This window comes from Phyllostomus discolor, chromosome 5 (assembly GCF_004126475.2).
Source record: "Phyllostomus discolor isolate MPI-MPIP mPhyDis1 chromosome 5, mPhyDis1.pri.v3, whole genome shotgun sequence".
Lineage (NCBI taxonomy): Eukaryota > Metazoa > Chordata > Mammalia > Chiroptera > Phyllostomidae > Phyllostomus > Phyllostomus discolor.
This window is the reverse complement of record NC_040907.2, coordinates 155,457,444-155,481,844: the sequence shown is the minus strand read 5'-3', so window position 1 is coordinate 155,481,844 and position 24,401 is coordinate 155,457,444. Positions and strand designations below refer to the sequence as shown.

Below are 24,401 nucleotides of genomic sequence, written 5' to 3'. Positions count from 1 at the left end.
TGCTTGGGGATTGGGATAGCACTTGGAGGCGGCTCTGGCTTCTTCTGCCAGTGTCCTGGGGGTGGGGGTCATGGGACCTAAGACTCGGTTGTGGGGGCAGCCAGGCTCGACGAGAGGCCACACTTGCCCTCAGAATTGCAGGTTAAGAGAACTGAGTGTTTCCGAATCTCTCCAGGGGCCATTACTCACAATTTCTCACCTGCTCACCTCATTGTCTTCCTCCTCTGAGCAGGCGCTCCCTCGGCCAGAGCTGTTCCCCAGCATTGCTTAGGGACAGAGTAGGAGGAAGGGCCGGCCCACAATCCATCTCCATCAGCCAGCCCCCAGGAAGCCGGAAAGGGATCAAGGGGCAGGCCCAGCCTGGCCCCTGTGACGGTGGTATCAGGCCCAGCCCGGAGCCCCCAGCATCTCCAACACTAGCCATTGGGACTTGGAGTTGGGTGGGGGGAGGCTGCTGACCAAGAGGATTCCAGGGAAGCCCCTGGTGTGCCACACAGGCTGGTCAGGAACCAGGACATTTGCAGGTTCGGAGCCTTTCTGACATCCAGGAGCTTGGGACAGAGTGGGTGGGGCCTCTGAACAAACCCCTCCACACCTCCACACCCCTGGCCGTGGGTGGCCAGTTCCTCCCGCCTCCGGGAGTGACAGCACGGCTGAGGGGGTGGTGATAAGCACTGGCGTCTCTAGAATGGCAGGGGTGCCCTGTGACTTGCACCCCCACCCCGAAGCTTATTCCTGAACAAATATACGACCATTGTTGGCATCTGTCCCCAAGCCCCTGGCAGCAGGAAGTCTGGACTCTGGGGTGGCCACTGCCTGTGGCCGGCTGAGTGTCGGGCTCAGAGCCCCTGCCCTGAGGAGCCCAGCTTGTCCTGAGGAGGGAGTATGGGTTGCACCCTGGAGGCCAGCACAGGATGGGGGCTGAACTGTGGAAACAGCAGGAACAGGTGGACTGTAAAGCAAAGGCACCCTGGAGCTAGGGTGGGTGGGGCCGCACTGCTGTGGGGCCGTGCTGGGACGTAGCCCCAAGCCTTGGTGGCAGAGGACAGGGGGACCCTGGCCTGGAAAAAGCAGCAGGGAGGAGGGCTCACCCTTCCCCACCCCCCTCCCAGCATCTGCTTCAAACCCCCTCGCACACTGAGCCCCAGCGACAGCTGTGTCTCCACAACCACATGGACACATGCGACCAGTGAAGCGCCTGCCCACGCGCAGCCCTGACGGCCACAGTGCACTGTCACGTCCCAGCCCACAGATGCACGCCCACGGGCCTGTGCACACAGCTTGGGGATTGGGATGGCACTTGGGGATCCTACCTACGGATCCACATCCACAGGTCCACCTATGCAACCGCACAGAGACGTCACAAATAGCATGCATACCAACTGCTCACAACCACATGCGGCCAGCTCTGCAGCAATGCAAGGGCACACACAGCCTCACAGAGGCCCCTGTACATGACCCCTGTGCCACACACACACAAACACGTATCACACAGACATGGGCCTGAACGCCCTGCCAAATACACGATTCTTCGGTCACCCGTGAGGATGCCAATATGAGCCCGTGACTTCTTTTTCTCTCTCCTAAATAAGAGATCTGAACAATATTGTTTCCCAGCCTTAGCCCTAAGTTAAGTCAGGCAGCCAAGAAACGCTCGCAGGAAGTTGGCTGGGAGATGCTATGCGAAGAGCCGAGCTGGTGGGGGGATCAGGCAGGGGGTCACGTACGACTAGACAAGAGGAAAGCAGCGCTTCCCTGGGGCCTCCGCTCCCACTCCCTTGGCCAACCAGGCCTGTGGAATCCAAAGGCCCCTCACAGCGGGGTTGGGCAAGTTGTGGGGGCCAGGAGGGGAGCTGGGGAGACTGCTGACGGAGGGGAAAGTGTTTGGAAAGAGGAGGCGTCTGTGGTTTGGAAACTGCAGGGCTCTCCAGCCCCTGCCTCCAAAACCAAAATAGGCCTGTCCACCTCCCCCAGCCACCCACCCACTCACCCAGTGGGCGGCCTGGCCAGCCCTTCCTGTGGCAGGGTTGCCACCATCCTTGGAGCGACCACGGCCTCGGTCTTTTCAGAAGCCCCGAGGTACCCCCAGAACTCCCCACTCCCTCAACTCCTGTTCCAAAGGGGCAGTCCTTCTAGAGACCCCCACCAAGCTGAGCCACTCAGCCATGCCCGAGGCCGGGCATGCTCTGTCTGGCTGGGCCTCCTCCCATCTGGCCCCCCGGTGGGGCGGGTGGCACTGGCCCTGTGGAGGGGCTGGCCCTGCTTTCCCCTTGGGGAAACGTGGGTCGGGGGCCTGACTCCCACGCGGCACGTGTTCACATGGCAGCAGTCCACGCCTGTGCCGCCCGAGCCAACCGTGGCAGAAACCGGGCCCCCAGACAGACCAGTTGGAAGAGTTGTCTTGCCTGGAGCCAGGGCTCCGAATTGTCATCACCTGGAACCTATAGCGGCAGGGCTGGGCCAGCCAGATATCTTACTGTGAGCTCGTCCACTCCCAGACAGCTGTGTTCACGTCAGCTCCAGGGCCACCAAGAAAAGGGCCTTTTGCAGGAGTGGCTTGGCTTTACTGGGTGAAGTGGACATCTCTGGTTCTGCCCACCCCAGGAAGGTCAGGGAGAAGCAGGGTGGTTGCATGGCCCCAGGGCTCTGCCCTCCCCATGCCCCCTGAGGGCTGCGGAGGCCGGTGCGCGGGCCTGGCCGCTCCAGGGCCTGAGCCCACATGGCACGGTCTAGGCCCTGTTCTCTGCCCTGCGGCTGGGCAGGGCTCCTCTGATCTTCCCAAGAGGAGGACTGTAATTTTTCTCTGCAAAAGCAACTTTGCCTAGGAAAACTTTAATGATGGCTTCCTGCTCGAACCACAAGCTTTTAAAAATAGCCCAGCTGAGCAAAGGCAGAATGTGGACTGCAGGCCTCGCCTCACCCTAACCTCAGAACTTGAGATTCCCGGGGCCTGGCGCTGGCCCTCCGGCCACCGCCAGGGCCAGGATACACCGTGCCCCGCTGGAAAATGGAGCGGGACCAGGAGCAGGCAGGAGAGTGGAGGGTTGGCCTGTAGAACACTGAACTTCCCCAAGGCCGAGTCAGAATCTGGCCGGAGGAGGTTCTCAGGCGGCCTTGGCAGCCCTCCCCGGCATGGCTGCGCTGCGATCCGAAAGCTTCCAGGAGCTAGTCAGTGCTGAGAAAGGCTGGCTGGAGAAGAGACTCCCATGGGTCATCACCCACCTCTCGCCTTCTGGCAGCCTTTCAGATTCGGCCAGCGGCCCGCCAGCTCCGTCCTCACAGCCTGGCAGAGCAGCTGCCTCCGTCCCAAAGGGAGCTGCTATCTCGGCCCGGGACAGGGCCGCAGACAGGACCCCGATAATCCAGGGAAGCAGGAACAGATGGCCCTCCTGCCACAGGGCGTTGGGGTGGCAGCTGTCCCTCCCCCCGCTGCTGCCAGAGGCTCTGGCAGGCCGCCCGCCCTGGTCCAGCTGAGGATCAGGGTGATTGTCACAGCTGGGAGCCAGGAGGTGAGGGGCAGGCGTCTTAGAGACCGGCGTCCTGTGCCAGCGTCCTGCTATTTTGAGCTCGTAGAAGGCCACCCCCTCAGCGCCCTGCTCAGCCCCGCCTGCCCCTTTGTCCATGTATAGCACAGTCCACTTAGAGTTGTTGCAGGGGGGGCACCCACACCAGAGTAGACAGCATAGGTTCAGGGCTGCCCCTTGTTCTTCTAGAGGGTGGGGGTGGGGGTGGGGGCTTCCTGGAGATGAGCAGAGCTGCCCCCAGGAGTCACAGAAGCATCACCTCCCTGGAAGCCTGAGCAAGGACCCACATGGAGGCAGCAGGGCCCCCGCTAGGAGAGAGGCCGAGGGAACCAGGGAAGACGCGTGTGGCCCAGCCTCTCCATGCCTGCCCTCCCACGCTTTTCCTGAGCTCCCACAAGGTGCCTCTTGCCCAGGGCCTGGGAAATCCTGAACAAGGCCTGTAGCCAGACTGTGTGAGGCCAGAGCAGGCAGCTCCCCGGAGGGGTCTGCTGTCCTGTGTGGTGAGGGCAGCATGCTGTCCTCCGGATGACACACAGACACACGGGTTCACTCAGGGCTCCAGGTGGTCCTGCCTGATGGGGCTGCGCTCAGTGCTGCCACCACTCCTTGGGCCATGGGACCCTCATCGTAACAAGACACACACAACCTCTGTCATTGAACTTGTGTTCCCTGGAGTCCTCTTGGGGAAGTTACGTGGTTAGGAAGGTGGTCCGATCAGTGGTCAGGTAAGGCTTCACCGAGGATGGGCCTCTGGAGCATTCAGGTCAGACGGAGGATTTAAGGGATTGCGGTGGAGAAGGGCTAGGAGGGCCAGTCCAGGGCACAGATGGAAGTGTGGTCTGTTCAGGGGACACCCAGGGCTGGTCTCTGACTTCCCGACACAGGCTGCATGAGGGGCAGGCTCCTCCTAACCCTGCCCTTAGCGCAGGGTCCTAAGGACTCCAGGTCCCGGCAGCCTGGCTCCCGTTACTGGGCTGGGAGGGCCTCTGTGTTGCCCAGGGACTTGACAGAACACCTGGTTGCTTCGGCACACACTGGGAGCAGCATGAAGCCTGGCCCCTCCCCTCCCCTCCCCTTCCCTGGAAAAGCTAGAGGCTGACCCAGTGCACCTTAGCAAACAGCTAAGCAAAGGCCATGCCAGGGGGCAGGAAGAGACAGCAAGGAGGACCCACATCCCGACCTCAAATAACTGTGCTTTCTTGCTTTGCCTGCCACCCACAGAGGAGAAGTATGTCACTGTGCAGCCTTACACCAGCCAAAGCAAGGACGAGATTGGCTTTGAGAAGGGCGTCACTGTGGAGGTGATCAGGAAGAATTTGGAGGGCTGGTGGTACATCAGGTAGGAGCCCCTGTAGAGAGGCAAGATGCCCTGGGCAGCAGAGCAGGTAGACACCAGATGGGGAGTGGACACCGGCGGCGGCTTTGCACCCATGGCCGGGGCTTGGCCATGCTGAGTCCGTGCAGCTGACCGGCTCAAACAGAGAGAGCTCATCTGGCAGATTCTGCCCTGGGACACATAAAGGAGAACTGAGCCGCGGCCAGCGGGGCACAGGGGCCCCGGCTCAGCCTGCGGGCGGTGGTGTAGTCCCTTCTCACGCGACTGCCAAGAGGGTCCAGTACCTCTGAGTGTGGTTTTCTGCGTCCAGCTTTGGCTGCCTGATGTGCTCCACAGCTCAGGCCGCCTGGAGCACTGGCGTCCACGGGCCTTGCTGAGGCCCCAGCAGGCCGCCCCGCCGCCCACGGCCCAGCACCCTGGCTCTGTCCCGGGCTGTCCCACTCTGCTGGCTCACGCGGTTGCAACAGCTGAGGGAGAAGTGAGGCCTGGGCCCAGGCCTCTTCTCTAGCCCCTCCTTCTCCAGGGCCTAATCACACTCTCCAGCTGAGAAACCCACTGGGGAGGAAAGAGAGAGGAGTGGGGAGCTCTCCTGATGCTCCTGGAAACAACACCCGTGGGCTTCACTCGCCCCTCCCTACCAAGTCCTGCCCGCCCAGTCCCCTCTGCCCGGGGACTCCAAGACCAGCACCACCCTCGGGGAGCCTTGCCCTCAGGACGGACAAGTTTTGGTTCTTTGGGGACTCACTCAGGTGTGATGGTTTTGCCTAGTTTCTCTCTTCTCTGCCCATAACCAGCCTGGCAGAGATAGTCCCACACCTGTGGGCTTTGGGGACCACCTCGCCCGCCCACCACACCCAGGAACCCTAGACTCACTGTGGGCAGGATGCACGTTCTAGGCTGTGTCTCCCACAGTGGGCACAGGCGTGACCAAGGTGACGCAGGCACTCATGAGATGGCTTTTCAGGCCACGGCTGACCAGCGAGCTGCCAGTGATGGTCTGTGCTGATGGGCAGGACGAGGGTCACTAGCCTCAGGGGACTGAATCTTAGTGTGACCTGACAGGACATAGCTGCCCTGGCCCCAGGCGTGCAGTCGGGAGGGCTGAGGTGCCCTTTCTTCCTGTCCTGTTAGGTGGGTCGGGGCTGTGTGCCTGGACGTGTGCTGCCCAAAGCCGCTGCCCCAGGCCCCGCATGCTCATGGCAGTGCAGGCTAGAGCCAGCCTGCACACCCAGCGGCCGTGTGTACTGCATAGGAGGCCCACGGGCATTCTGGCCACTGGGCCCCGACCCCGCTTGCCTGGAGGTTATCTTACAAAACTGCCGGCTTTTAGTTTGTTTCTTTAAGTTTTCTACCCTGACCCATAAAGCCACTTGGTGCTGCTGCTTCTAGTCGCCTCTTGTCCCAAGGGCCTAGCCCGTTAGCCAGCGGGAGCTTCAGCTGAGAAAACCCTGCTGAAAAGGTTCCACCTTAAGAAGTCCGTCAGACACCCCCTTAAATGTGCCATTTCCCAACATTCCAGGCTCTGTGTTGATCCTCATTTCCTGTCTTTCTTCTCCGCCCGCCCCCCCCAACACACACACACCCCCTCCCTCTTTCTCCATCTCTCCTTTTCCAGTTGGCTTCCCTCTGGCGTCATTCCACGCTCCAGAGCTGGAAAGCAGATGTGCGTGGAGCTGGACCCAGACACACACAGCCGCTCCCGGTCCCCTTGCCTCTCTCCGCCTGGGATCTAATTTTATCCGTGTAACACCGAGGGAGCACACGGGGTTTGACGCGCAGGAGCACTCAGGGCAGTGGCTGGCCTGGCCGCCACGCCCGTGAGGCCCCGCGGCCCACCCTCCGCTGTGTTCTCGCAGGAAAGCGCGTGCCCTGTCCAGCAGGCTCCGTGTCCTCTTTTCTCCAAGATGGAGGAGCCCCAGCGTCTGAGCCAGACGCTGCCACCAGCTACCTGTGCAACCCCCTGCCACTTGCTTCGCTTTTCTGAGCCTCAGTGGTGGCCTTGTGCAAGACAAGGCATCTCAACTAGTTGTTCCCCTCCTGCCCTGAAGTCCTGGGCTTCTGTCTGTCAGCTCCCTGGTTTCCATCATTTGTTCACGGGTGTCTGCCTCCCAGGTCCCCCCACCCCCGGGCCTCTTCCATCTCCCGCCCCCCCTTCCACATGTTTCCACGACGAGCACAGGAGGGGTGACCCCTTCCCGGAGCTTTCCAGCAAGGCTCAAGCCGTGTCGCCGATAGAAGCTTTAACTTTCACATTCCTTTTTCTCCCACCTCACGAGAGCCCCAGAATGAGGTCAGATGGGGAGGCAGGGGAGGGGACTGTCAGACATCTGGCATGGAGGAGCCATTCTAGAGAGCCAGCTGCGTCCCAGGAAGCAGACGGGGACATTACCACCAACTCAGGGGCAGGGACAGCTGCTGGGCCGGGAAGTGGCTTTGGGTAGGAGCTCAGCACCACGGGAGAAAAAAGGGGACAGCTTGTTTTCAGAAGTCATCGAGCAGTAAATTAAGGCAGCCTTGCATTTTGCCTTTTCTCCTGTTTAGGGGTTTTTGGTTTTTGTTTTCATTTTGTTTTGTTTTCCAGTCCCAGAGGTTTTTATTTTATCCTGTCACGTGCTTTAGTCTTTTCGTGTATGGTTTCAGCCTCTGGAATTCCATGTAGAAAGGTTTCTCAACTCCCCCGAGATTAGGCAAGTATTCACAATTTGCATTTTTAATTTTGCTATAGGGTGTGGGGCCAGGGTCTCACTTCTTTTTCCTAACTAGATAATCAGGTGTCCCCAAATCGATTACTGAATAATCCATCCTTACCACACTGATTTGAAATGTTCCCTTTGTACTGCCTGGGTAGCTCAGTTGGTTAGAGCTTTGTCCAGATGCACCAAGGCTGTGGGGTTTGGTACCTGGTCAGGGCACGTACAAGAATCAACCAATGAGTGCATAAATAAGGGGAACAATAGATTTCTCTATATGTCTCTCTCTTTCTCCCTCTCCCTTCCTTTCTCTCTCTAAAAAAATGAATGGAAGGAAGGAAAGAAGGAAGGAAGGGAGGGAGGGAAGAAAAGAAAGGCGGAAGGTCCCCATTAGCGTTCATCTGTTTGTGGACTTGCTCCATGAACTTGATCCATCTGCTACTTGTGCATAGCATGGATCTTTCCCACTCGGTCACTCTTCTTTAGAGATATCTGCCCAGTTGGTCTCCATATGTTCATCCTTCTGGATAAATTTTTGCAGTTACTTTATCCCTGCATTTTTCCAAAGAGAAAAAAATTTAGCCCTGAGGTAGGGACTTGTCCAAGGTACCATAGATCAGAATTCGGGTTTTCTAATTCACCTGGGCTACCTCTTTGCCTCTTTGATAATACTTCCCTTTCCAATAGGACATGTAGCTCTAGACACCTCATTTTTAATCTCCGGAATTCCCCTTTTCTTATTGTGAGGTAGCAGGCTGTTACGAAGTCTACCTTTTGGGCGACCCAAAATTTGAGGAATCTTCTTACTTGGAGGTCCCACATTTGCCTGACTTTGTGGATTATGGGAACTCCCACCAGGAGGGGCGGGGCAAAGAACAAGGAGGTAGTCAGAAGCGGTGTTCTAGGTGTCTTCTCCAGGTCTAGGTGCCCTCAGTTCCAGGTCTCTCCAGAGCAGAGGGATTGCCACATGCCTGCTGAACACGGTCGAAACGGCTCTGCTGGGCAAAGCCAGATGGAGCCTGAGCCTGGGGGCGGGGCACGAGGGCCGGCTTCAGCACTCGGGTGACCCATCTCCCACTCCTCCCCCACAGATACCTGGGCAAAGAAGGCTGGGCACCAGCATCCTACCTGAAGAAGGCCAAGGAAGACCTGCCAGCACGGAAGAAGAACCTGGCGGGCCCAGTGGAGATCATCGGGAACATCATGGAGATCAGCAACCTGCTGAACAAAAAGGCATCGGGGGACAAAGAGACTCCACCAGCCGAAGGCGAGGGCCCGGAGGCCCCCGTCGCCAAGAAGGAGATCAGCCTGCCCATCCTCTGCAACGCCTCCAACGGCAGCGCCCTGGCGGTCCCCGAGAGGACCGTCTCCAAGCTGGCCCAGAGCTCCCCGGCCGTCGCCAGGATTGCCCCTCAGAGGGCCCAGATCAGTAAGAGCCTCCCGGAGCCCCAGGTCCTTGCCGCAGAGATATTTATAGAGTGGCCGTGGGGTGCCAGAAAAGCTAGAAAGGCATGCAGGACCCCCGCATCATTTTCTTCCTGAGATCTAGATGGACCCCTGGCCCCAGCCTCACTCTGTCGACTGGTGTCATGCTAATCACAGACAGGAGTGGACGAGGCAGTTCCTCCCCAGCCCTCCACAGAAGAGACATGACATCAGTGTATGAGCTGCTAGCCTTCCCTTCTCCAGTGGAGAGCCAGGGATGTTCCCTTCGTAGACAGGTGTCGTCCCCGGGCTGTGACGTGTGGGCCGCAGATGCCAGGCTGCTTTGCCGAAGAGGGGCACCTTCCTGGGCCTTACCCCACCTTCCTGACTGCCTTCCACGAATTTCTAGAAACCTACAAGATCTGGAGGGGGTGGCTTTACTTCTCCGTACCAGCACATTTTTAAGGGTCGTTCTTCAGGATTCTCCTCGTTCCTGCAGGAGAAACCCTGCTCTATGGCGAGCTCTGACTCTCCACGCGCCCCTGGCTCACAGTGCCTTCGGCTGAGGGTTAAACTGTTCTCTATTACGAGAGGCAAGCTTCTGTTTGTGTCCAGCCTTAAAATCTGGAGGAAAGCTGTTTCTGTTCTAAACTTGGTGAAGCGTGCTCTGTGCCTGAAATCTTTTAGGCAGGCAGTTGGGAAATCTTTTTTTGTTGTATTTTCCCCATTACTATGTATCCCCCTTATACCCCCCTGCCCCCCGCCATCACCACCCTGTTGTCCATGCCCATGAGTCCTTTTTCCTTTTTGCTCAATCCCTGCACCCCCTGCCCCCCGTAGCTGCCATCCTGCCCTGCATCTATGAGTCTGTCTCTGTTTTGCTTGTTTGTTCATTAGATTCCACATCTGAGTGAAGTCACGTGGTATCTGTCTTTCTGTGACTGACTTATTTTATTTAGCTTAATGTTCTCCAGGTCCATCCATGCTGTCACAAAGGGTAAAATTTTCTTCTTTCTTTTTACGCCCAAGTAGTAGTCCACTGTGTAGGGAAATCTTTTGAGGGCCTCTCCTCTTGCCTGGAATTGTACTAGCTTCTAAGGGTTTAGTCATGAGCACAAAATAGGCACAGTCTCTGCTCCATGCTTTGAAAATCTCTGTATTGGGTTGGCCAGCAATTTCATTTAGTTTGTTTTGTAAAATAAAAGACACATTTTCGCAGCCCTGGCTGGCATAGCTCAGTGGATTGAGCACGGGCTGGGAACCAAAGTGTCCCAGGTTCAATTCCCAGCCAGGGTGCATTCCTGGGTTGCAGGCCAGAACCCCCAGCAACCGCACATTGATGTTTCTCTCTCTCTCTCCCTCCTTTCCCTCTCTAAAAATAAATAAATAAAATCTTAAAAAAAAAAAGACACATTTTCGCTTTCACCAATAACCTTATTGATTTGGATATTTTGAGTATGGCGGCCGTCTCCCGTGCGGTGTAACAGAATAACGTTGGCTGCTCTCAGTTAATGTCTCGGTTTGATCACCATCTACTTCAGCTGGTCTGCCTGACCGTGTGGAGCACCATCCAGTGAGGAATCTCCAGCCTGAAACTTCGCAAACCACTTTTGACACATTCGATTTGTGACAGCACCTCCTCCATACACTGCACAAATCTTTTTCTGTGTTTCAGTTGTATTTTTACCTTTCTGGAAATAATAAAGCATAATAGGCTGAAAATGTTGCCTATTTTCTTCCATCTTCAGTGTTAAAATGGCTACAAAAAAATTCACCAATTTTGATAAGTTTTTTTAAGTGCATGCTGATATGACAGCTGTCACAATACAGTCTAACAAAATTGTTTCAAATGAAGTTAAAGACAGCTAAGCACTACCAGAGCCATCTTACAGGGGGGAGGGGGGACAAATGAATGAACTTTTTGGCCAACCCAGTACTTTGATAAAGCTGTATTCCCTTTCTCCTAAAAAATGCCTCCTCAGTGTCGGTCCATTTTGCAATGTGCACGCCGTTGCAGAGGGCCCGTGGACCCCCTGAAGTGTAGCCGAAGCAGCTTAGAGCTCCGTGGTTTCCCGCTGAGGAAGCCGAACCACAGTGCGCATGTATGACTGAGAGTGTGGGCTCTTCGTGAACGTGGGATGGGACCAGGAGGCGGTCACATCGGGGGAAGGCGGGGCAGGCCGTGTGGCCCAGTGTCTGGCTGGCATTTTCTAAGCCATGTTTTCTTTCTAGGCTCGCCGAACCTCAGGACTAGGCCTCCCCCTCGCCGAGAATCCAGCCTGGTATGTGTGCCATATCTCTTCTCCCTGTTTTGTTCCTTTTCTGGGGGTGTGCTGTCTTGCCCCTCTCCCCCCTCCCCCCCCACCCCCTGTTAATTGGCTGTCTCACTGCAGAACCTGTTGGTCTCTTCCAGCTGTGTGGGGCTGGGGGCAGAGAGGGAAGCTCGCAGACCCCAACCTTCCGGGGGGTGGGGGACCAGCTAGACAGTTTATAATTGAAAACTCTCTGCACTCCAAAGCTAAATAAATCCATCCCGGCCACTGCACTGGCAGACATAAACATTTAGACTGGCCGGCGAGAGTGTCCGGCCAGGGCATTGCCAGGGGCTTGAAATGCAGCTGTCCATGTGAGCCTGGACACCTTTCAGCTTCGCCTCCCTTACTGGGGAATGCCCGATGGAGGTGGTGGAAGCCAGAGGCGGGAGAGTGGAGGGCAGACCAGTGAGCATCCTCCAGGAGTTGGAGGCAGTTTGGCGCCAATCACCAGGGCAGACTTGTGCTGGAGCTCACAGATGCTCAGTGCTGCTGGGGGCCTGGCTTCTGTGGGTGGGGCTTCCTGGTGTCCAGACTGTCGAGGAGGCCGATGGGCACTCAGAGTGCTGGGCTCGGGTCAGCAGCCGTGGTGGTGGTGGGCCGAGAGCCCTAGAACAGAGGACATTATCAAGGGCAGTGGGGTACAGTGGAAAGAAGGGGGCTTCGAGTCTGCCAGACACAGAGTCACATTCCACTTCTGACACTTAGCAACAGCCACCCCCGGGGCAAGTTGCATACGCGCCGCAAGCCTCAGCGTCCTCGTCTGTAGGACGGGGTCGGTGCCGGGCGTCTGCTGGGGCTGCTGTGGGGATGAAATGAGGCGATGTGTGCTGCAGGCTGGCGGTCAGGTCTCCGCTTCCTGTGTCCGCTGTCACTGTCGGAAGCACCGCCTGCGACAACTGCGAGGAAACAGACTTCTGACGTCACACCTGGGCTAACAGCACGGGTTACTGTGACCAGTGACCTCCGCCCAGGGGAGGGCAGCCGTCCCTGGAGAAGCGGGCCTTCAGCAGACAGGATTATGGAAGAGCTGGCCCCTGCGAGGAGACTGAGCTCGCCCTGGCCACCGGCCCCCGTGGGCTTTCTAGCTCCCTTTTCCCTTGTGCGGTGCACGGCTGAACCGGCAGCTTCTTCCCTGCCTTTCCTCTCAGCCCCAGCTAATTACTTTCAGGCAGACTTGCTTTTGGCAAGGATGGGGCCATTCCTTCCACACTTACCAAATGCAGGGCTTGCGGAGGCAGCGCTGCTGTTTCCAGCGAGGCCCGGCCGAATCCCACTTGGCCAGGGGTCCGGCTGGGCCGGGGCCTGGACCACATCTGCTCACATGCACGGCCGCAGGGCCAGGCCCCAGGGCAGGGAGAGTGGACGGAATCATACCCAGTTCCTGCAAAACCAGCTTCTTCCCAGCCTGTTTTCGCTCTGACCCCAGGCAGCCGAGCTGGCAGGCTGGATTGGGACTTGCCCCTAAGGGTGAGGAAGGTACAGAGGACAGGGTGGTGGGTGAGGAAGGTGCAGAGGACAGGGTGGTGGTTAGCTCTGGCTTCTCCCTTCCCGTGACCCTGGCTGGGCCAGAAGTCAGTATTTACATTATCTCAGCAATCCTCTCAGGGACCCCACCTTAGTTCTGTTTTATAGATGCAGGAACTGAGGCTGAGAGAGGTCGAGCTCGGGGCCGTGCAGCTGGGAAAAGGCTGAGCTGCGACTGAAGCTCACACATGCCCAGCTGCAAGGCAGAGGTCTTCCCAGGTCCTCTCGTTACAGCACGGCCACTTCCCCCTTCCTAGTCTCCCACTCACACATCTTCACTCAAAAAACATTTTGTTTTAACCCCTTTGTGTGACACCAGGACACACTGGGAGCAAGGGGGAGGCACCGAGCCACGTGTGGCCGGAACATAGAACGGGTGATCTAGAGTATCCCCTCCACCAGGGCTCGGGGGTCATCCTTTAGTCCGCTGTTGGACGCCCAGTGCCTTAGACCATCGTCCGACACCCAATTGACACAGAGCAAATGTTTGTAAAATAAATGAATGAGCCTCACAAGTCACAGGCCATGGCCACATTCTAAATGTCCTCAAACACTGTCTAGGTATTCACATGTCAGCATCTGAAAAACAGGTCGCCCATGGGCTCCAAGGTCCGCAGAGCAGCGGACCCTGGGCCTTATTTGGTGCTTGCCGACGTTGACAGCATTGTGATGACCTGCCAAGGGCCCTGCCCACCCAGCCCCACGCTGCCTCGCACTCGCACCCCACCCGTAGAGACGGCTGTGTCCCCTAGCTCTGCCCCTACGGCCGGATGTCGCCCCTGCAGCCTTCTCCCTCAGTCTTCAGGAAGTAGCTGTCCTCCCCTGCCAGGCTGTGTGTGCAGACTTCGTCACAATGCCTTCTCTGGTGTTTCATTTTTGTTTGGTACCTAGCTGTTGAGGTTTCGGAGAACTGGACCTCCAGATATGAAAGGGTGGGAATTGCTGTTACTGAGGGGTCATTTTGAAGGCTTAGACACGGCTCAGGTGAATCCTAGGAAGGAGAGTGACTTGGGTGATAGGTACGGCCTCAGGTCAGCTACTGTCTGGCTGGTGTAACTGCCGTGCTTCCTGCTGTTAGCGTTCTGATCAGGTGGGTTTCCTCACCGAGTCCCTCTCTACTGCAGGGGTTCCAGCTGCCGAAGCCACCAGAGCCCCCTTCTGTTGAGGTGGAGTACTACACCATTGCCGAATTCCAGTCGTGCATTTCTGACGGGATCAGCTTTCGGGGTGGACAGAAGGCAGAGGTGAGCCTGGGGCCAGGAGGCTGAGGGGTTTAACTCAGGGTGGCCAAAGACCTGCTACGCTTCTCTTTTTCGTCTCGCTGGCACTGTTCCTGCGGGGCAAGCAGGAGCGGCACAGAAACGAGACCCCTGAAGCTGGTAGGAAGCGCAGGCAGGGCTGGAGCCCAGGACTCGTGTTTCTGCCCCGTGCTCGCAGCGGCCCTTCCCAAAGCGAATCACAGAGCTAGTGGTGGGTGTGCCGTGAGACAAAGGGCTTCCGTGGCTGGGTGAGTTCAGAGGACAGTGGGTTCAACAAAATTCAGCCAGTTTTGTTGTTTTAATTGCAAAACTTCTCAGAGCCCATGTATGGAGATGTCACTGTGCATTTCTAACAGGGGACCAGATCAGGCAGCACGGCCCAGTTGGCCCCGGCACACGGTCTCTCCCAGGAGCCCCTCGGGGGGCTGCAGGTTGGGAAGTGCCGTTGCCGGAAGGACACGGTCCAGGCTGCTGAGGCGAGACGCCAGGACCTGGGTTCCGACCACATCTGCACCACAGGCACCTCTGGTGCCTGATGCAGCCGCTTCTCCCCCATAGCTTTGGTTATGCTCTGCACACTGGGGTAGTATGTATGCCCTGGGGTGGTCCCTCCTGGCCTGTCTCCTGACATTTATGAAACTGCTTTGTAGTCGGTGCTGAACATGGCATTCCAGGGGACAGAGAAGGCCTGTGACTCTGTTGTTTCTCTCGAGTGGCTTCGTGTGATAATGGAGTAAAATCCAATTAATTCATATAAAACTGTCAGGAGATTAACTGGGCAGGCTCTGCCTATTGAAGAGGCGATATCCCCACTGTGAATGTTTTAAATCACATGCCTGGAACTTGGAACTCAGTTTCCCAGAGAAATCAGTCTCTCGTTGGTGCTTAGTTTTCTGGAAGGACCTACAAAGCTGGTAACGTCACAGAACTGTCATCCTTAGGATCTACCTAACCTTGACATGTAGGTATGGGGGTGGGCAAGGATGGAGGATAGAAGAATAGAGTACCCAAGGGATGAGAAAAATCTTTCTTTTGTCCATGGCAATCTCAGAGATCTGGTCTTAGGCTGAGCTTGCCTTTGGCAGTCTCTGTCCTCTCTTCCTTGCCCCTGTTCCCCAGGGCCACTGTTTTCACGCTTCTCCTCCTCTCCCCAGGACCCCTTCTCTGGGGTGTCCACCACACAAGACTACCTTCCCTTTGTGTTCTTCAATCTAAATGAACCCCAACACAACCAGTTACTTCACACCTGGCCTTTAGCCAGTCTCACATCGCCATTAAGAGAGAAGCTCCTTGAACTAGTTTATACTAACATGGAAATGACTGACACCCCCTCATCTGTCCCACGGGAAAACCATTCAACCCAAGGAAATCTTTTCAGTTAGTGGGATTCCCCAGGCAGTGGGCACATAGGGCAGGGCTGTGTAGGGAGGCTCTGGCCTCAGTCAGGCCACGTCTCCCAGTTCAGCTCACCTGCATCTTCACATTCTCTTCTGACCTGAGAAACCCTTTCCAGGGTCACCAGGGAAGGACCTTGTAATATTGGAGGTGGGAGGAGGACGGGAGTGGTGGAATGGTAGAATGGCAGTTTTTTTATACACGTGGGTCCTCGGCAAGTTGGGTTCTGTAGGGACTGGGAACAGTGCATCTTACGAGTGCAGCAGCTTAGGGACAGAAGCAGTGGTCAAAAAGGAGGCCAGCTCGACCAGAGTGTTGACAGAGGCTTGGAGGGACTGGGGAGAGGTACTTGAATGGTGGGAGCCCCCCACTTAGGAGATGATAGAGAACGGGGTTTGATTCCAGCCCATCACCTACTGCACAGGGTCCTGGGCCACTGACTCAGATTGCTCATCTGTAAATGGAGATAACGTCTCCCAGAGCCAGAATATGCAGCTCGTAGCCTGGCACATCACAGGGTCCCGAGTAATCCTCCCCGCTCATTGGCCTGTCTGCCCTTCCCCCAGGTCATCGACAAGAACTCAGGTGGCTGGTGGTACGTGCAGATCGGTGAGAAGGAGGGCTGGGCCCCCGCGTCCTACATCGACAAGCGCAAGAAGCCCAACCTGAGCCGCCGTACGAGCACACTGACCCGGCCCAAGGTGCCCCCCCCGGCGCCCCCCAGCAAGCCCAAGGAGGCTGAGGAGGGTCCGGCGGGCACTAGTGAGAGCCAGGGCTCCCCGCTGAAGCTCAAGTATGAGGAGCCTGAGTATGACATCCCTGCCTTTGGCTTCGACTCGGAGCCAGAGCTGAGTGAGGAGCCCGCGGAGGACAGAGGCTCGGGGGACAAGCGGCCGGCCCAGCCCCGCAGGCCCTCGCCCGCCTCCTCGCTGCAGCGGGCCCGCTTCAAGGTCGGCGGGTCCTCGGAGGACGTGGCCCCGGAAGAGGAGACCATCTACGAGAACGAGGGCTTCCGGCCGTGTGCAGAGGACACCCTGTCCGCCGGACGTTCCTCCCGGGGCAGCGACTCCCCGGGGGACTCCCCGCTGTCCCTTGCCAGGAAGAACTCCCCCAAATCAGACTCCCCCAAGTCCTCCTCTCTCCTGAAGCTCAAGGCAGAGAAGAACGCCCAGGCGGAGCTGGGGAAGAACCACTCCTCAGCCTCCTTCTCCTCGTCCATCACCATCAACACCACCTGCTCCTCCTCCTCCTCGTCCTCCTCCTTGTCCAAGCACAGCAGCGACCTGAAGCCCCGTTCCGCCTCGGATGCAGGCATCCGCGGCACGCCCAAGGTCGGGGCGAAGAGGGACGCCGACCTGAAGGCAGGACTGACCTCCTGTGCCCGGGCCAAGCCGTCGGTCCGGCCCAAGCCGTTCCTGAACAGAGCGGAGTCCCCCAGCCAAGAGAAGATGGACATCAGCACTTTGCGGCGCCAGCTGAGACCCACGGGCCAGCTCCGGGGGGGCCTCAAGGGCTCCAAGAGTGAGGATTCAGAGCTGCCCCCCCAGGCGGCCTCCGAGGGTCCCAACGAGGGGTCCAGGAGAGGCTCGGCTGACATCATCCCCCTCCCGGCGGCCGCGTCCCCACGTCCCACCAAGAAGGGGCGGGAAGGGCAGGCCACCTCCTACACCACGTGCAGCGCCTACCAGAAGGTCCAGGACTCCGAGATCAGTTTCCCCGCAGGCGTGGAGGTGCAGGTGCTTGAGAAGTTGGAGAGCGGCTGGTGGTATGTGAGGTTTGGGGAGCTGGAGGGCTGGGCCCCTTCCCATTACTTGGTGCCGGGTGAGAACGAGCCGCCGGACCCCGCTGGCAAAGAGCCAGACGCGGTAGCCGCCAAGGGCAAGCAGGAGGGCAAGTCAGACAGCCTGGAGAAGATCGAGAGGCGGGTGCAAGCGCTGAACACCGTCAACCAGAGCAAGCGGGCCACGCCCCCCATCCCCTCCAAGCCCCCCGGGGGCTTCGGCAAGACTCCGGGGGCCGGGGTGGTGAAAATGAGGAATGGCGTTCGGCAGGTGGCGGTGCGGCCCCAGTCGGTGTTCGTGTCCCCACCCCCCAAGGACAACAACCTGTCCTGCGCCCTTCGGAGGAACGAGTCGCTCACAGCCACCGACGGCCTCCGAGGCGTCCGCCGGAACTCCTCCTTCAGCGCCGCCCGCTCCGCTGCCGCGGAGGCCAAGGGCCGCCTGCCCGAGCGGGCCGCCAGCCAGGGCTCAGACACGCCTCTGCTGCCCACGCAGCGCAATGGCATCCCTGTGTCCCCCGTGCGCCCCAAGCCCATCGAGAAGTCCCAGTTCATCCACAACAATCTCAAAGACGTGTACGTCTCGATCGCGGACTATGAGGGGGACGAGGAGACGGCGGGCTTCCAGGAGGGTGTGTCCATGGAGGTCCTGGAGAGGAACCCCAACGGCTGGTGGTACTGCCAGATCCTGGACGGGGCGCGGCCCTTCAAAGGCTGGGTGCCCTCCAACTACCTGGAAAAAAAGAACTAACTAACGGGGAAGGGTCCTTCCAGCCTGAGGGTGGATGGGGGTGGAGCAAAGACAATAGGGGAAGGGAAAACGGGAGGGGGGTGGGGGGAGGGCTACATTGAACCCTGCAGAAGGGGTGACCTCAAGGATACTCCCCTCCGGGCTGTCCCCCAGCTGGAAGGTAAGGTCCAGCGGAGGCCCACCTTCAGCAGGAGGCCTGGGCCCAGAGGTGAGACAGCGGAGCCCCACGCGTGCACCGTGGTGGCTTCGCTGGTGGGCTCGGTGCCACTGGGGACAGGCCCCGTGGGCAACCCCAGCCGGGCGGGGCCATGGCTGCAGACCTGGGAAAGATGTGGTCGAAGGGGCCTCCTGTGCCCTGCCCTCGGGCAGCCCTGTTCCTGTTGTTGGCACCTCGTCACCAGAGGTGGCCCTCGTATCGTCCTCACCTGTCATCGTGAATTGTGCTGGTTGCCCAGGGATCACCGCCACCCACCACCGGTGGTCGGGCAGAAGACACCGCTGGCTTTGAGGCTTGGACACGTGTCCTATGAGCTCCACCTGCCCCTGGCCAGGCCACTGTCAGTGTCCGCTCGTTGAAGAAAAAGCAGTTCCCCCGGTGCCCGCAGGGACCACCTTTCTTAGCCGTCACTGACCGTGAGCAGAGAGCCCGTGCTGCCCGGCGCCCGTGGGGGCCCACGGGCCCAGTCAGCAGAGCAGACGGGGCCTCCTCACGGTCTGCACAGACTTCATTGTGGACATTTCTGGGTGCACAGTTCTTGTGCATGTTTTGGGGGAGGTTTATTGATTTTAGGCTTTTATGTTGGGCCTTGGGTTTTGTTCTTATTTTAGGGGTTGTTTGGGGGCCTAGGGACGGTCGGCCTCACGGGAGGGTAATGGGTGGCCTCCCCTGCGGCACTCTCGCAGGGAGGCGGTTCGGTTGTGTTTGACGTGCGTCCCCGGAGTCATTTCACTTGGTTTCCGCTGTGTGGACAGTTCCAGAGCCCGGCACTTGCCGGAGGCACCGGGGGCTGGAGAAGCCCCAGGTCCCAGACACCTGAAGCCCGGCCCCAGGAGGGAGGAGGGGCTCGTTCAGGAGAAACGGTGGCTCTCAGGCCGCTGGGTGACCGCCGTTCTGTGTACATTGTCCCGCTTGGGCAGGACTTGAAAGCCTCACGTGCGAACTATGGAGAAGCGGTCATCGCCCCACTCCTGGTCTGAGGGGACCCGGGCTGGGCCCCTTGGGCCAGACTGGAGCAGACACCACCAGCCACCCCCCAGCCTGCAAGCGATGCCGCAGTTACCCAAGAAGATGGAGAAGCCCGGGCCGGGAGCTGACCTGGTCTTCCCGAGGGGCAGTGCCCCTGGAAAGATAGAAGTGAGAGAATCAAGTCCCTGTCAACTTTGGGTCTTGCAATTGTCGATGTTTCCAAGGGGACCCTCCAAGAAGCCGAAGCGGCTTCCCAAGGACTCACCCTTTGCTGGGAGTGGGTCTGCACACGTGCCTTTGATTTCGGACAGATCAGGCCTCACAGCCACGATTCAGCTGCCAGAGTCCTGGGCTAAGGGTTGGTGTTCTCTGCAGAGGGGGAAAGGCCCTCTCTCCACCCCTGCTCCCCGCCCAGGAAGTGCATGTTGCCTGAAGGTGAGCAAGGGGCCCAGGTCTCACGCCTTCAGTGCCCCCTCCCGCCCCCCGCCCCCCACCCCCAGGCCTTGCCTGGGACCCCCCCAGCCCTCCTCCATCCCCTCCATCCCCTACACTGACGCCCGGCAGCTCGTGTTCTCTGTTAAAGGGCCGTGGTGAGATTTTGTTTCCTTTTGTTTTGTTTGTGAGTTTGTTTAAAATCGAAATTAGTTATTTTCTTCTGCTGGACAGTATTATATAGAGCAGGATATTGAGTTAATCTGCTAGATTGCAGTACTAATAGTAGTGGTTTAGTGTCTTCATATTAATATTATTTGGACTTCTTTGAACAATAATGATAAAGAAGTGGTTCATTATTTTTTTAATTAATGCACTTTAATAAGGTAGAATGGAAAGAAACCCAGAGAGCAAAGTGCATTACTTAAAGATGCAGTATATACTTTTCTCATTTTTAAGCAGCACATATTTATTAAAAGAAAAAAAGTAATTTATGATTATTTAAAATAAAATTTAAAAGTAGAGTGACTTTTGGGTGAAAGGACCTTCCGCGGAGCTGTCTTCCAGGGCAGGGCCCCAGCGGCCTCACTCCTCAGACGTCTGCACTGAGCCAGTTCGATCCGCATCACGACGGCCAGGCCAGGAAGGCGTGCAGGGCGCATCTGCCGCGCACAGAGCATCTCAGTCGGACTGGACCACAGCGCTCCCCAGCGCCTGTCTCTCCCTGCCCTTCCTCACTGTCTGCACTGCCCCGCCGGGCTCTCTACCACCACCAGGGCCCGCATTTCCCCAGCTCCACCCCACCCCCCATGACCTTCCCTCCTTGATCCCCAGTGCTCTAAGGGATGGTCATTAAAAGTGACCTCATAGGTCACACCATCCCATCCCTTCCTGTTACTGCAGCCCGAGGACAGGAAACGACTTTCCCAAAATCACGTAGCTAAGTTGGATGGCAGACCCCCCACACTGCATCGGTGCTTGCACTCCTACCCGCCCCCATTAGAGTTTATTGTGTGGTCATCGTGTTTACATTGTGGCACCCAGCCCTAAGGATGGCTGGGAGTTGCTCAGGCATCCAGGAAACGTGGGGAATGGTGCCACCTGGTGGCAGCATGTAGATTTGGGCAGTGAACAGGGATTGCCATGCCCCATCTTTGCCCCTCGCCCCTCACCATCACCCCCTAGTACACAGCACAGCACAAACCCTGCAAACCGAAAGAGAATATTAATACTTGAAGCAAAAAGGGTGCATGCCAGTCCCTCTCAGACACAGCCAGGGGATGCCAGGCCTTGCGCCCCTGGACGCCGAGCCCTCCCCAGGGCAAGAGGGCCTTTCCTTAGAGCTACTGAGCAGCTTTGTGATGTTGGAGGGTACTGCTAGCAGCAGGTGGAGGAGGGAGGGGCCTGTGGCTCTGACCCATCTGGAGGAAAACCAGATCGGACTCAAAAAAGGAAAAAGAAAAATGAAATCTCAGCAGTGTCCAAACCTAGTTTTCCATTAGTTGCGATTGAAAATGTGAAATGACATTGTACGGCTGTATACTGCAACTTTAATCATAATGAGCCCTTCTGAGGTCATTATTGAGGTTTATATAATGCCTGACGATGCATCATTGGTGCTTTTTCTTTCCGTCGAGGGACTTTTTCTTTTATTACAAGGGGAAAACAATGTCTTCATCTCTCTTCCACTTTATAACAGCGGGCCTGGCTGGGCTTCCTGGCCCCACCATGCCATTTCCACGAGGCCAGGGGAGCGCCGAGGCAGCGAGAGGGGGCTGGGAGGGAGGGACCCTCCACAGCAGGTGTGCCGTTTTGTCTGCTTGGAGCTGCGGTGGGGCCCTGCCTCGCCAGCCCTTGGCCCCGCCCACCGCCAGCCTGGCTCCAGCCGCCGCTCTTTGTTCCTCCTCAATCCTCCGTCTTGACGAAGGCATTATATAGAATCATTTTAATCACTTTCAGATGTTAGAGCAGCGTATTTTACTGGCATTTATCCATCGCTTTCCTCAGCAAGGCATGTTACTACTCTTAATCATCTAAGGAAAAAAGACAAGGGAATTTTGGTCAAGCATTATTTTCATATTACTAGTATTTGCAGAATAGGCGTAGAACTATTTAAGTTAGACCTTGGGTTGGTAGTTCGTTTTGTTTTTAAGTGGGGGGAGAGATAAGGTAACCCCTACTTTTTTTGTATTTAACTAATATATTATTTCTTTAAGGTTACTCACTTCCCCTATTCCCTCCAAATACTTTGCATTCTCAATCAAAAATGAAAACAATCTGAGAGACAGGAAACGTGCAATATTACCAAGAGGGATGCCAGGGCTTGTGGGGACGCGCGGGAGGGCCAGTGGCCGCGTCCGTCGGTAGAGGGGGCGGGGGCTGCTGGGAGGAGTCAGAGCCTCGGACCAGACAGGCGGCCTTGTGAGTGTTGATCTTTTTCCCCTCCTGCCCCACTTCCCTGGCAAGGTGGCAGGGGTCCCCACCAGCAGGCAGCCCCTTTTTCTGTTGGGTGTCATCCACCCAGAAGAAGGGGATTCAGGGAAGCAGTGTGGGGCCCCCTGGGGCCCCAGCCCGCAGAGCAGAGCAAGGGCATCCAGAAACTGTTCCTTGTTTTCATTTCCGTTTGTCAGCCAGCTGCTAAGAAAGACCTGTCCTACAACACTCCCAGCAGCCCTCTCTCACCCCATCTCCTGATGTGTGGGCCATGATCCTTTGGATGTATGTTTGAGTCTTTCTAAAACTATGTAACCTCAAGTTCAGTTCATGGGCAGGAACCCTAGATGTAATCAGATCTTCCTGGGGAAGGCGGGTGCCTTCAGCCCTGTGAGATATATCCCAGTGAGACACCAGTTCCCACAGGCCTGCAGCTGGGCCTGGTGCTAAGCCCGGGCCACCCATTCATCTCAATGACCAGCCGGGGAGCGAGCCCCGCCTCTGCTCAACACCCCAACAGTCCCCAGAGGGTCTCGGAGAAGCATCTGAGGGGCCCACTCATGTCTCTGTGGACAGAACTGTCCACCACAGGTACCAAAGCGGCCCCCTCCTAACTTGGCACAGGTAGAGAGCGCAGCAGGGTGGGAAGTCTCTGGGTCCGAGCCCTTGGAGCTCTGCTCCTCGGCTGCGAAGGACATCCTTGCCGGCTTGTTCCCTCCACCGCCAGTACTGTACACTTGCCGCTCCATCCCTTCTGTCTGGTGACTTCCTGTGCAAATGTGGGTCTACGTGCCAAGTGGGACTGTGGCCCCGTGCATGGGTGTCTCTCCTTGAGTGTGTATGCCTGTGTACAACCTTTGAGAATCTTGACGCAGAGCTCTCTGGAAAAAGAACCATCCACGTAGCTAAAGAATTAAGATTCCCTCACTTTTTTGAGGGCCGTGTGCTGTTGAGAAATTGTGTGTGTGCATGCACACGCGTGTGAGTGTTGCAAATTTCCCACTTGAACTAAGTAAAATGGGGTTCGAGAAGCAGAACACCAGGCAGGCTGTCTCCATTGTACACGTCCTTGGCATCGGGCAGGCCCCCCGGGACTCGCAGCTTCTGGCAGCAAGTGTGTTTTCATACACACAACTCTGGCTGGAGAGTGCAATGTGTCTTTTTTATTTTTTGTAATTATTTTATTAAGTATGTAGTTGGAAACTTCACACTGGCATTAACAGATCTAGCAGAAGCAGCCCAGGCCACCGTCCCAGCTCCCACGTAAAGGTGTGGGAGAGAGGCCGCGGGGTGTGGGAGTGCCGGCCGAGGGGCGTCAGCTGGGCCACAGCCTGCAGGCGTGTTCGGCAGCAGCCCGGCTCCCACCCACTGCTGTGCGCGCCATCACCGAGGGAGGCCGCTATAAGGACGGAGCTGCTGACCCTCAGTGTCTGTGTTTGGGGTGGGGGGCAGGCTGCTTGGGGCGAGAACCTGCTCCCTGTGAGCTGGGCGGGCAGCCGTGCCCGTCGGACACCACGGGAACAGTGCAGAGGGATCCCCCTCGACCTTGCTGATATTTTTGCCTAAATCATGATCCCTATGTGGGGCAGCCTCTCCGGTTCGCATGCTCCATGATGTTAGCCACGCTGAGGTCAGCTTTCCTCCGGTTCTGTCCTGTGCACCTGGGCTCCCAGACGAGAAACGGGGCACGTTGGCCCTCATGGACTGGGCAGGGGGCTCTACCTTCCAAAGCCCGACCCCAACCCGCCTGTAAGGTTGAGAGGCCCCCCCTACCCCAGTCCTATCTTTTTAATCTTAAGTTTGCACTTGACCTTGACAATCAGCCCCCTCTCCCATCCCAGTCCTAGAACTTAGTGGCCTTAGAGAACAGGTCCCTGTGCTAAAGGTCCCTCCTTTGCCCCCAGTTCCATCCGGCTAATGGGGCTGGACTTCAGGAGGTGAGAGAGACAGAGGAAGGAAGGATTGTTTTAAAGCAAAGGAAGGCTCGAGCACGTTGGAAGTGAGCGAGAGGCACGTCGGCGAGAGGAGTATGTGCACGTGTGGCATGTCGGGGTGTCTGGGACTGCCGTCCCTTCCCGGGGAAGGCGGCTTCCGGAAGAGGATGTCTTCTGGGCAGAGAGGGAAGTGTGAGAAGGCCGAGAGAGGGTTTGGAGTCTGGAGTTTTGTCTTTATTAAAGAAGGAAGCAGTTGATTCTGAATGTTCCAGGAAGAAGCGAGCAGGTAAGGAGGGAATTTAGTGATTCAACACCCAAGGACCCAGCCAGAGCTGGCTGGGAGGGCCGCAGGGTTCAGCCATGAAAGCAGCCAGCCAGAGGGAACAGCTCCTCTGCTCACTGTACCACAGGCAGGGT

At 57.4% G+C, this 24,401-nt stretch overlaps 1 protein-coding gene across 5 annotated transcripts in view; it reads left to right on the top strand.

Annotated features, from left to right (window-relative positions):
• The window catches only part of SH3PXD2A (SH3 and PX domains 2A), a 224,141-nt gene extending 201,047 nt beyond the window's left edge, over positions 1-23,094 (top strand). For all 5 annotated transcript variants that reach the window (XM_028511893.2, XM_028511891.2, XM_028511892.2 and 2 more), the window contains 5 exons: positions 4,746-4,863; positions 8,642-8,979; positions 11,208-11,257; positions 13,939-14,058; positions 16,035-23,094. In XM_028511893.2, the coding sequence (XP_028367694.1) occupies positions 4,746-4,863; positions 8,642-8,979; positions 11,208-11,257; positions 13,939-14,058; positions 16,035-17,999 (2,591 nt within the window). In that variant the 3' untranslated portion in view covers positions 18,000-23,094. The remainder of the gene's footprint in view (positions 1-4,745; positions 4,864-8,641; positions 8,980-11,207; positions 11,258-13,938; positions 14,059-16,034) is intronic.
• The last annotated feature ends 1,307 nt before the right edge of the window (positions 23,095-24,401 follow it).